General features: G+C 41.0%; 1 protein-coding gene across 2 annotated transcripts in view; it reads right to left on the bottom strand.

The window, feature by feature from the left end:
- phf20a (PHD finger protein 20, a) overlaps positions 1-12,373 on the bottom strand; it is a 37,492-nt gene extending 25,119 nt beyond the window's left edge. Inside the window, exons 1-6 of one of the 2 annotated variants that reach the window (XM_061923861.2) lie at positions 12,219-12,373; positions 8,358-8,464; positions 2,166-2,337; positions 1,847-1,931; positions 1,507-1,583; positions 876-1,428 (exon numbers count right to left, since the gene is read on the bottom strand). In XM_061923861.2, the coding sequence (XP_061779845.2) occupies positions 876-1,428; positions 1,507-1,583; positions 1,847-1,931; positions 2,166-2,337; positions 8,358-8,440 (970 nt within the window). In that variant the 5' untranslated portion in view covers positions 8,441-8,464; positions 12,219-12,373. The remainder of the gene's footprint in view (positions 1-875; positions 1,429-1,506; positions 1,584-1,846; positions 1,932-2,165; positions 2,338-8,357; positions 8,465-12,218) is intronic. The other variant, XM_061923862.2, reaches the window with a different exon arrangement.
- Positions 12,374-12,790: the final 417 nt, after the last annotated feature.

Raw genomic sequence — 12,790 nt, 5'->3', positions numbered from 1 at the left:
TGGGTTTCAGTAGGCCTTTAAACTAGTTCCTTATTCTCTTTTATTAAATACAATTATTTTAGCTAAACAGTCGATAATACACAATAATTAAACAAAATCAAAAACCACTATCTATTACTAATTGATATCATTTTTATCTTCAAAGACCTTCTGTGTCCAGGGAATTATTCTCAGAATTTGTAAACATTAACATACACAGTAAAAAAAATTATGTTCAGAAAATCTAATCATTCTAGTATTCATTGGTTTCGACAACACCTTAATCCATCTATCTGCCCTACTCGTACATGTGTACTGACTGTGACAATGCTGACACACCAACAGTTTAAATATTATCCTTATTAATCTACTTGTTAATATCTGATAACTTTCTGCTGCGAGGTGATTTTGTCTACACTTCTTAAACTTTACTAAGCACTTATTTCTTCTGTTGGTTTTGGCTGGCTACGCTATTAGCATGCCTGCTTCTGCTTGCTCTCGGTGTGTAACATGTTTAGTCTCGTCCTAATAATTGATAATGATACTTAAGATACCGGTACTCAGAAACGCAGTTTCTTTGCCGTAATGGAGGTGATTTGTATTAACTTAGGGTAGCAGCTGCACACTGAGTATGGAGAAACATAATTAGCTGCTACTTTGTCAGCCAGGGGACTAAGAATAAATATTTTAATAGGGAATTGGCGTTTGTGATCGACTTTGAAAGGCAGTAACTGGAAATTGTGAATGCGTAGTTTTTCAAGAAAATCGGCTGATACTGATTGGTGGCTGATCAATAGGCACATCCCTAATTAATACCCACTAAAAAATATGTATTAGTATTTACATCTGCATTTTAGGGAAAAAAATTATTTATTGTTCACTGTATAAAGACTTACGTTTCACAGGCGGCGGGGCAGGCGGCGGCACGTCTTCTGCAGGCTGTGAGGTCTCTGATTGGATGTTTGGTTTCTGCTCCACATCTCCATTGGATTGTGTGGGTGTCTGCTCTACTGGATTGGGCACTTCTGTGCATGGCTTGACTGAGTCAGAGTATTGCTGTGTTGCGCTTGCTTCAATTTCAATATCCTCTTTTTTCACTTCTCCGTTTACATGAAATGTGTCATCATTTTGTTTATGAGAGTCATTTGCTCCGTTTGTAAGTCGGCTGGTCGCTTCTGCATCACCGCAGGGCTTCTTCTGGTCCGCTTGCACAATTTTTTCCTCCGCCTGTTTAAGAGCGGGCTCCATTTTACCATTTGCTCGCTTGTTTTTTCTGTTCGCCATTCTGGCTTCGTGCTCCTCGTCTTCACTGTTACTTTCATCCTCCTGGTCAGAGGTGCTGCGCCTCGCCCGCTTGGTCCTGGGATCGCCGTTAACTTGAGGCCTCCTGCGGTTTGCCACTCTCCTAACCATATTTCTTTCCAAACTCCGAGGTTTCCCTGCAGCTCTCTGTTTTTGGGCAAACAAGGACACTGGGTAAAAAATGGAGTACTGTACCAAGAGATTTGGAATATTTGTCATAAGTACCTCTTTAATAAAAGGTTTCACGTGTATTTCCTTTACTGTCTGAATGACCCCATCAAAGAACTTCACAGTGTACGATGCTGTGGAAGACAAAAGTACAATAAAAACAACAAGGCTTTGTTTTACGGCAGCTTCTAATTTTAAATGGAAATCGAAGCTAAAAAAATAAACGTGCACAATATTGTAATTTGATTCTGTAAAATATGCAGTAATCCATCGCTTGTCACTGTTAATTAGTTCTGGACAAGACTGCGAAAAACACATTTCCGCATAGTAGTAATCATTAATTATGAATCAAATATTTCCTAAAGAATAGAAAGAAACAGATTTTGAATTCACCCACCATCTTTGTTGACGGAGATGACTTTAGCAGGATAGAAACGGCAGTCAGACCAGCTTGCTAGAACCTTATCATTCACTTGAAAACCCTGGAAAAGATAAACAAACATTTCAGTCCCAGTTTGCACAGCCTTGTTTACTGGTTAATGCACTGACATAAAGGTTATGGGATGGGCTTTAGTGACAACACATTTGAGGGCCAAGTCATAAAAAAAAATGTGCAACGCACCAAACACAGAACATTTCACAACCTTTCCCAGTACAGGATAAGAAAAAAAAAAAAAATTGAACTGGAAGCAAAGCCAAGAGCCTTCCTGACTTACAGGCACAGGAGCGTCGTCTTGCAGGCCTTGACGCCTCAACTGGACCCTCTCCACGGGTCTCAAGTAAGGACTTGTCCAGTCAAACCACTCGTCGTAGCGATGGCTCCAGTGACGGTAATGAATTAGCACTTTCTCATCGTCGTAGTCAATCTTTTCAATGGTGCCAGCATACCTAAGGGGCAAAAAACAGAACATTTTAAGCCCTTTGCTTCCCAATAACCATAAAATAAGGATGGTGATATTCTCAAAAACACTTTTTAACCTGATCTAACATCCTCCTGCAGAATTCAGTATGTTTAACATTGCTTTGCCAATGATAGAAAAAAACAAACAATGACGAGACAGATAAATCAATTAGGGGTTGAACGATTATCTGCGCAGATATTTGGTATTTCGACAGGTATATGGGGATTGGCCTTTTTTTTTTTTTTTTTTAAATCGGTATTAGCTTTTTAAAAAAACGTTTTTTTATTGATAATGAATAGAGATGTCCGATAATGGCTTTTTTGCCGATATCAGATATTGTCCAACTCTTAATTACCGATTCCGATATCAACCGATACAGATATATACAGTCGTGGAATTAACACATTATTATACCTAATTTTGTTGTGATGCCCCGCTGAATGCATTAAACAATGTAACAAGGTTTTCCAAAATAAATCAACTCAAGCTATGGAAAAAAATGCCAACATGGCACTGCCATATTTATTATTGAAGTCACAAAGTGCATTATTTTTTTTTAACATGCCTCAAAAAAGCAGCTTGGAATTTGGGACATGCTCTCCCTGAGAGAGCATGAGGAGGTTGAGGTGGGCGGGGTTGAGGTGGGAGAGGCTGGAGTGTAGCGTCCCGGAAGAGTTAGTGCTGCAGGGGGTTTTGGGTATTTGTTCTGTTGTGTTTATGTTGTGTTACGGTGCGGATGTTCTCCCGAAATGTGTTTTTCATTCTTGTTTGGTGTGGTTTCCCAGTGTGGCGCATATTTGTAACAGTGTTATAGTTGTTTATATGGCCACCCTCAATGTGACCTGTATGGCTGTTGACCAAGTATGCTTGCATTCACTTGTGTGTGTGAAAAGCCGTAGATATTAAAAGTACAATGCTACTGTGGCAAGCGGAGTCACATACTCAAAAGATAGTGAAGTAAAGGAGCAAGTAGGATGTATTTGAGTACCATTACCAACTACTAGCCTTACATGCATAATACATTTACAGGTCATTGTGAATTATTTTGATTAAACACTTAAAAAAAGAAAATGCCCTTGTTACTAGGTCATTGTCATGCCAACGTGCCCTTGGTAACAAGCACGAGCAGCAGCAGCAGCAGCAGCAGGTGTTTTCTACTGCTAGACTGACTGTCCAGTGTGCATGTGAAGAGCGGCTTGACAATTAAGAATCTTTGAAGGTAAAGAGGAAATATTTAAATTGTACAAAACTGAGGGCGTACACTCACTAGGCAATTGCACCTTGTGTGGATTAGGTGGTTTTAATTAGCCCTTTTTAAAAAGGCAATTTTTGTTGGTGACTAGAGCTAGGTGAGGGATCAGACAAAGAGTTGTGCAATATACACAACATAAATGATTCCGTCTACAAATAGACGGCATAGAAATTGAAAGAGTAAATGAAACCAAATTTCTAGTTATAATGATTGATGATAAATTGAACTGGGAATCTCATGTAAAAAATATACAACATAAAGTAACAAGAAACACGTCAATAATGAATAAAGCAAAACATGTTCTAGACCAAAAATCACTTCATATTCTCTACTGCTCGCTAGTGTTACCATATCTGAGTTATTGTGTAGAAATATGGGAAAATAATTACAAAAGTACACTTCATTCATTAACGGGGTTACAAAAAAGATCAGTTAGAATAAAACATAATGTTGGATATAGAGAACATACAAATCCTTTATTTATTGAATCAAAAATACTGAAATTCCAAGACATAGTGAATTTGCAAACAGCTAAAATTATACACAAAGCAAACTATAACCTGCTACCCAAGAATATACAACAATTCTTCTCAAAAAAAGAGGAGAAATATAATCTTAGAGAAAAATGTAATTTAAAACATTTGTATGCACGTACAACACTTAAGACCTTCAGTATATCAGTATGTGGAATTAAATTATGGAATGGGTTAAGCAAAGAAATCAAACAATGTACTAATATGATCCACTTCAAGAAACTCTTCAAACTAAAGTGTTTACAAAGTACAAAGAAGAAGAACCATGATAAACATTCTGAATTTATTTCATCCATCCATTCATTCATTCTCAAAATAATCTTACTCATCTCACCATATGAAATATAACTTACTTCACCAATTATTATTTATTAATTTATTTTTATTATGGAGTATATTGTGAATAAATTGAGAACAGGAAGTGAACAAAAGTTTTAGCAACTGTTATGTAAAAGAAAAGGGGTAGGATTAAATAAGCTCTGCTTCTTCCTACTCCTTTTTGAACATGTTGAAAAGAGATACTGGAAATTGTGATGTATCATGTTGTATGCTTGCATGTTCAAAATAAACTCAAACAATTTAGCCAAAGATGGAGCTTTTAATACTTTCCTCATATCGGGATAAAACATGTTAATGACACATTCTAGCTGCGTTGATCTAGCTACAGTTGATAGACAGTTGCGATAGCCAATCAGATCACCAGTTGTTGTCAGTAAGGCCTTCGAGATGGCCTCATGTTGAACGTGGCGTTTACGCGTCCTGTGATTGGATACTCATCAGGACCGTTAGCGGATGAATATGAGAACACATAGAGTTGATAGACAGTTGCAATAGCCAATCAGATCGCAAGTTGTTGACAGTAGCCTATCCAAGTAGCCTGATGTTAACGAGACTGTGATTGGATACTCACTTGTCATTCCAAAGTAAGTATCCAATCACAAGTTTCTATTTAGCAGGAAGCAGGAAGTGTTGCGCCTTAGCCAGACCGGGATAGCAGAGAAGGAGAACAAAACGTTGATATATATTTGCAAGGCTATTTTCAGAAGGATATTTAAAGAGAAACTACATCTTATGAGACGATGTCGGCCAACCCCGGAAGCTAGCTCAGCTGTTCTGGCGTCGAATAGGTCCTACTAATTGTGAGTTCAAATATTTAATTTTTTCCACATTTAATATGTTTTTTGCAATTTTATTTCTGACAGTACCGCGTAAGATATGTTTATTTTGCTGACGCCTTTTACCGTATTTTCCGCACTATAAGGCGCACCTAAAAACCACAATTTTTCTCAAAAGCTAACAGTGCGCCTTATAACCCGGTGCGCTTTATTACGATTAATTTTCATAAAGTTTCGATCTCGCAACTTCGGTAAACAGCCGCCATCTTTTTTCCCGGTAGAACAGGAAGCGCTTCTTCTTCTACGCAAGCAACCGCCAAGGAAAGCACCCGCCCCCATAGAACAGGAAGCGCTTCACCCGCCCCCATAGAACAGGAAGCGCTTCACCCGCCCCCGGAAGAAGAAGAAAAAACGCGCGGATATCACCGTACGTTTCATTTCCTGTTTACATCTGTAAAGACCACAAAATGGCTCCTAATAAGCGATCCGGTTCATAAAAAGACGCAATCTCTCCATCCGCACACGGATTACTACCGTATTTCACAGCAACTGAACCGCACTGTGGAACGGGAGCACGTACGGTGAATATTCGCACCACAGGGAATGAAGTCATCCTTCACTGTGGTTCTAGCTTGCCATGCTAACTTCCACTCATGGTGATATTCAAAAGGAAGACCTTGCCAAAAGAGACCTTTCCAGCCGGCGTCATCATAAAAGCTAACTCGAAGGGATGGATGGATGAAGAAAAGATGAGCGAGTGGTTAAGGGAAGTTTACGCGAAGAGGCCGGGTGGCTTTTTTCACGCAGCTCCGAAGGCGAACACACCTTCACTAAGACGGGCAGACAGCCTCGGACGACATACGCCAACATTTGCCAGTGGATCGTAAATGCTTGGGCAGATATTTCGGTCACAACTGTGGTCCGAGCTTTCCGGAAGGCAGGATTCACAGAACAACAGCGACACTGACTCCCGATGACTTCTACGAGACGGAACCGGCCATTTTGGATACCACGCTTGCACAACTTTTCAATTCGGACACCGAAGACGAAGAATTCGAAGGATTTACGAATGAAGAATAACTTCAGAAGGTGAGCGCTATGTTTATTTTGTGTGTTGTGACATTAACGTTCGAGCAACATTATGTTAATATTGCTCTACACCATTTTGAATTTTACTATGTTTGTGATTGCACATTTGCGTACATTTTGGGACAGAGTTGTTAGAACGCTGGTTTTCAATATATTATTAAAGTTTGACTGAACTATCTGACTGTTTTTTTGACATTCACTTTAGCGCAGCGTTTTTTTGACATTCACTTTAGCGCAGCGTAGGCGCGGCTTTTAGTCCGGGGCGGCTTATTGGTGGACAAAATTATGAAATATGTAATTCATAGAAGGTGCGGCTAATAGTCCGGTGCGCCTTATAGTGCGGAAAATACGGTAATTGATTTTTAAATGCGGCATTTTTTTTGTCATAAAAAAATACAATCATGTGTGCTTACGGACTGTATCCCTGCAGACTGTATTGATCTACGGTATATTGATATATAATGTAGGAACCAGAAATATTAATAACAGAAAGAAACAACCCTTTTGTGCGAATGAGTGTAACTGAGGGAGGGAGGTTTTTTGGGTTGGTGCACTAATTGTAAGTGTATCTTGTGTTTTTTATGTTAATTTAACAAATAAAAATAAATAAAACAATTTTTTTTTTAATTCTTGTTCGGCCCGATACCAATCGATCTACGGCCCGAACCTCAAAGCTATTTTATTTGGTACATGGTGTAATGACAAGTGTGACCAGTAGATGGCAGTCAAACATAAAAGATAAGTGTAGGCTGCACTATGATGGCAATATGACTCAAGTAAACAACACCAACATTTTATTTGTTCCATTGAAAATATAGAACATTACACACGGCGCTCAAAAATCTATCGAAATGTTTTAGTACGACTTTGGCAAGCTATGAAGCAGCACAGCTTGATATGCTTCAACATACTAGTATTACTCTGGTGTGTGTATAAGGTAAGACATTATCTGGCGTTTTGATTCGCAATATTATGCAAAAGACACTTTTCTTACCTTCTGATCTGTATTTGGGATCTGCTTAAGTCCTGAAAATGTGCGTGCGTCCGCCTTTGCAGTCTGTGTCGATAGTCGATAAGCTTCTTCTTTTTCCCTATCTTCTTGTTATGGGACATTCATCCTCCGCTGTTGCCATTTCTAATATAAGGTAGTGTAAAGTTCTTACTTACATATCTGTCAGTAAACTCGCCATGAAAGCTCTAAAACATATTGGTGTAGTGAGTTTACATTATTCACCCAAGGAACTTTAATTATTAGAGAGTTCCGGTCTGACGTTTTTTCACGGGACATATTTACGGCGTTGTTGTTTCCAGACGAGGAGGTGCTCCGTTGTTGATTTAAGTAACGTCTGAATGTCATTAAAACAGTTAGCTCCATCTTTTGACACTTCTTCCACCCCCGTCCTTGCACGCTACACCGCTACAACAAAGACGACGGGGAGAAGACGCTGCCGAAGGTGAGCCACGTAAATAAGACCGCCCACAAAACGGCGCATCAGGAAGCGACTGTCAGAAAGCGGCATGAAGATGATCTGTGAAACATAATCCATGCAACATTTTGACCAAAGAACCACCATTACATGTTATGTAGACCACAAGGAAGTGTTTTTAGAATTTTTTTTGAATATGACTCCTTTGATGTGCCTTATAATCCGGTGTGCTTTATATATGAAAAAAGATCAAAAATAGACCATTCATCGGCAGTGCGCCTTATAATCCGGAAAATACAGTACTTGAAATTTAGGAATATAAATCGATCTATTGATGAATCGTTACACCCATAATGATCTTCGTGAGCAATATTACATCTAGGCCTCCCGGTGGCTGATACGAGGCCTTCGAGAGCGCTTTAATATAACCTTGGATACCATACTGTTCATTAAAGAACAATGACATATGAAAGCTATGAGTGAAACGCTACACATAGAGCAAACACCTAAACACAGTCCCAGAAGGAATGTAAAACTAAAGCGGTGGAGAGTTTCAAGGATGGAAAGGAATGAATGAGGCCATGACTCACCAGTTTTTGAGGCTATCTCTGGCCTCGAGCTGAGCTCCCACCTCAAATGTTATCCCTCTTCTGTTAGGGGGCGTCTTACTCATACTGCCCACATCAAGGCTGTATTCCTGTACACACATACAAACACACACATCAACTAATGAACGCACCATTCAATAAACTACGACTACTGATGAATAATGACACCCCTGACAATTACGTTTAATCACTACCGCTGTATCCCAATTGAACAACTTGTGAGCTGCGTGTGGGAAATGATAGGACGGTGTCAAAGTACACAAGTTAGTTGATGCAACACAGCAAGGAGAAAACTAACACGCTAAAGGTGAGCCAGGCCGGGTAATGATAATGAGATGAGTTACAAATTCAGGTTTAGGATCAGCGTTCCCTTCACCTTAAAATAACAAGTAAACTCCTTTAGTAATTAAACATGTCCAATGACTGGTGATCAGCAGTTAGAAAAAATATGTTTTGCAATTTTTTTTTTGTCATGCAGTCTCACAAACAAAAGAGCAGGCTTCCCTTTGTCTTATGAAAGGGAAATGATCAAGGATAGTCTTTTGTCATATAGAGAATAACCATGCCCTGCCCATAATAGTGCCTCTGATGGGAGACATTCAGTAGACCAGTGTTTTTCAACCACTGTGCCGCGGCACACTACTGTACCGTGGGACATTGTCTGTTGTGCCGTGGGACATTGTCTGTTGTGCCGTGGGAGATGATGTCATTTCACATTATTGGGTTAAAAATATTTTTTGCAAACCAGTAATTATAATCCGCAAATAATGTGCCGTTGTTGAGTGTCTGTGCTGTCTAGAGCGCGGCAGAGTAACCGTGTAATACTCTTCCATATCAGTAGGTGGCAGCATGTAGCTAATTGCTTTGTAGATGTCGGGAACATGGGAGGCAGCGTACAGGTAGAAAGGTAACTAATGTCCTCCATCCATCCATTTTCTACCATTTGTCCCTTTCGGGGTCGCGGGGGTGTGCTGGAGCCTATCTCAGCTGCATTCGGACGGAGTCGAGTCGCCACCTCATCGCAGGGCCAACACAGACCAATTTAGCGTTGCCAATCAATCTATCCTTAAACCAAAAATAAACAAAAGGCGCTAAGAAAAAGGCATTGAAGCTTAGGGATGACTATGCAAAACGAAACTAAAACTGAATTGGCTGCAAAGTAAAAAAAAAACAGAATGCTGGACGACAGCAAAGACTTACAGCGTGTGGAGCAGCAGACGGCGTCCACAGAGTACAGCCGTACATGACATGGCAATCAACAACAAAATAGGAGCGCAAGACAAGAACTGAAACACTACACACAGGAAAACACCAAAAACTCAAAATAAGTCAAGATGTGATGTGACAGGTCGTGACAGTACACCTACTTTGAGAGGAGCTACAGTGATGCATGGTTGGTTACGGTTTGAATTCTTATCAAACAATTTTAAGGTTTTACTACTTACATATAAAATACTACACATTCTAGCTCCATCCTATCTTGCTGATTGTATTGTATCATATGTCCCGGCAAGAAATCTGGGTTCAAAGAACTCTGGCTTATTAGTGATTCCCAGAGCCCAAAAAAAGTCTGCGGGCTCCAGTACTATGGAATGCCCTCCCGGTAACAGTTAGAGATGCTCCCTCAGTAGAAGCATTTAAGTCCCATCTTAAAACTCATTTGTATACTCTCGCCTTTAAATAGACCCCCCTTTTTAGACCAGTTGATCTGCCGTTTCTTTTCTTTTCTGCCCCCCTCTCCCTTGTGGAAGGGGGGAGGGCACAGGTCCAGTGGCCATGGATGAAGTGCTGGCTGTCCAGAGTCGGGACCCGGGGTGGACCGCTCGCCTGTGCATCGGTTGGGGACATCTCTGCGCTGCTGACCCATCTCTGCGCTGCTGACCCGTCTCCGCTCGGGATGGCCCCCTGCTGGCCCCACTATGGACTGGACTCTCACTATTATGTTAGATCCACTATGGACTGGACTTTCACAATATTATGCTAGACCCACTCGACGTCCATTGCATCCGATCTCCCCCACATCTGCGGTCCTCTCCAAGGTTTCTCATAGTCATTCACATTGACATACCACTGGGTTGTGAGTTTTTCCTCGCTCTTTCTCTCTGGCACTCATCGAGGGTGGACGCTCCCCTTTCCTCTCCCTTATCTCTCCTGCTTGCTTCTTTGTCTTGTCTTAACATTCTTGTTGCCTCTTTTTGCACTGCTCTCCAAATGAGACTCTCCTGAAGGACAGTGCAGCGAAGACATAACAAACTCACTTACAACCCCCCCCCCCCCAACCCAAAGCCCTCGACGCTTGGGTTTGGGGGAACCTGCTAGATATCTCGAGATGTATATGTGCTTTGCTATGGAGGTTTTTTCCCACTCCAGACTGGGCCCCCTTAGGAGCCCAGTCTACATTGTATTTTTTTACTCATCCTTCCCCAGCGTTTTACCTTTTTCCCATCTTCTACGGGGCGCCTTATGGCGACCCATCAGCGTTCCTGTTCTGTAACCCTGTACACTGTTTGTTTTGTCCAATCTTGAACGGGTTTGTGCTGAAAACAAAGTTTTGTTGTACTTGTGCAAGGACAATAAAGACTTAACCTATCCTGTCCTTATGTGGGCTCTGAACCGAGGATGTCGTCGTGGCTTGTGCAGCCCTTTGAGACACTTGTGATTTAGGGCTATATAAATAAACATTGATTGATTGATTGATACTTTGAGACGAGCTACAGTGATGCATGGTTGGTTACGGTTTGAATTCATATCAAACAATTGCGAGAACGACTTTTTACTGTCAATATTGGCTGCTGAGTTTCATTTTTGCAAGTGGCATGCCTCTGGATTTTTTTTCAATGAAAAAATATGTGCCTCCTCAAAAAAAGGTTGAAAAACACCGCAGTAGACGGGATTGAGCCATCAAATAAATACGTAATAAGAATGGCAATATCTTCCTTGGGGCCATAGATGGGCTTGGTTTGTGCAGACACAGCAAGTGTCTTGCAGACCAAACCGGATATTCTCCACACACACACACACCACTCAGCCCACGTGGTTGCTGGTCACGTTCAGACACAATGGGAGGCGAAGCTAACAGGCAAAAAGAAAGGCGGCGTTTGTCCCCTGACGACATTAGGGCAAAAAAAACACACAGACTGTAAAAGAGGAAAAATGCTAAAATGGTGACAAAACTGCATGTGTTTTATAGACAGATCCCAGCTACATGCATTACAAACCAAGCTAAAAAAAAAGGAGGGAACCAAAAGAACAGTGCGTCTTAAAATGTCATTTAATTCCATTGTATGAAATTGAAACATGTTTCGCAAACATGTTAAATATTAAGTCCGTATTTCTGTGTTGTTTTTGGTCGCATCATGCCTGGACGTCACACTTTATTGTCCTGTTTTATAACCGGTGGGCGGTGACACATTTGCTTACGGAAGGACAAAGAGCCAAGCGGATTGGTGGAGAGCGTCTGGTCTGCCTTGTCTGATTGGCCAAAAGAGCTGTCACTCAAAAAGCGCGCTGGGCCTCGCGTTAGGCCTTTACTTCTCCATACTTTTCTCACGGCGAGCGCCGCCGCCGCCGCCGCGTGGGAACACAAAGCATTTAACTTCCTCAAGTGTACACGCAGACAAGCCGCACAAACGGCACCAACAAGGGAGCCCGGCGAGGGGGAAAAAACACACCAAATAGCCCGCGCAATTACCGCGGAACAACATTGTATTGCCGACTTTGTCGCATTTGTTTTGAACTCCGAGAGCCGACATGCGGCATCCAGCCAGCTACGGTGTTGATGCGGCGACCAAAACGGTATTTCTGGTACATTATGAGCTCAAGAATACGATTTGGGCTTCTTACCCGTTCCCCAATCACGTTGTGTCCGGTTTTGGTGTAAAATAGGAGCCCGCAAAATCCCTCCAAGACCAGGAAACAACGCCTGCGCCTGTCTGCCTCTCGGATCACGCAGTTGAATTTCTCTCGCTTGCATTCACCACCGGCGCGGGCTGCGTGAAGCTCAAGAGCGCATGCGCGTGCAGCGGTCCCTAGCGTCATTCGCCAAGATATTTTTTTTCTGACGACGATAAAATAATCACGTTTTATATATATACATATATAATTTTGTATGCATTTTGATTAATTTACTGTGTATTTGGTAATAAAACGCCCACGAAGGGTTTTATTTAAAAAATTGTTATCTCACCCATACTTACAGGACATCTTAGTTCAAAATAGTCGCCAATATATTTTTTCTGACGACGATAAAATAAACTTTTTTTTTTCTTTTTTAAATGCATTTTGATGAATTTACTGTGTATTTGGTAATAAAACGCCCTCGAATATTTTAAATTTTTAAATTTTTTATTTTTATGCAATTAAATTTATCTCACACAAGAGGACATCTTATGAACGTTCGTTCAAAATAGCCGCCA

The sequence above is a fragment of the Nerophis lumbriciformis genome, linkage group LG28, assembly GCF_033978685.3.
Source record: "Nerophis lumbriciformis linkage group LG28, RoL_Nlum_v2.1, whole genome shotgun sequence".
Lineage (NCBI taxonomy): Eukaryota > Metazoa > Chordata > Actinopteri > Syngnathiformes > Syngnathidae > Nerophis > Nerophis lumbriciformis.
This window is presented reverse-complemented; position numbering and strand designations above follow the sequence as displayed.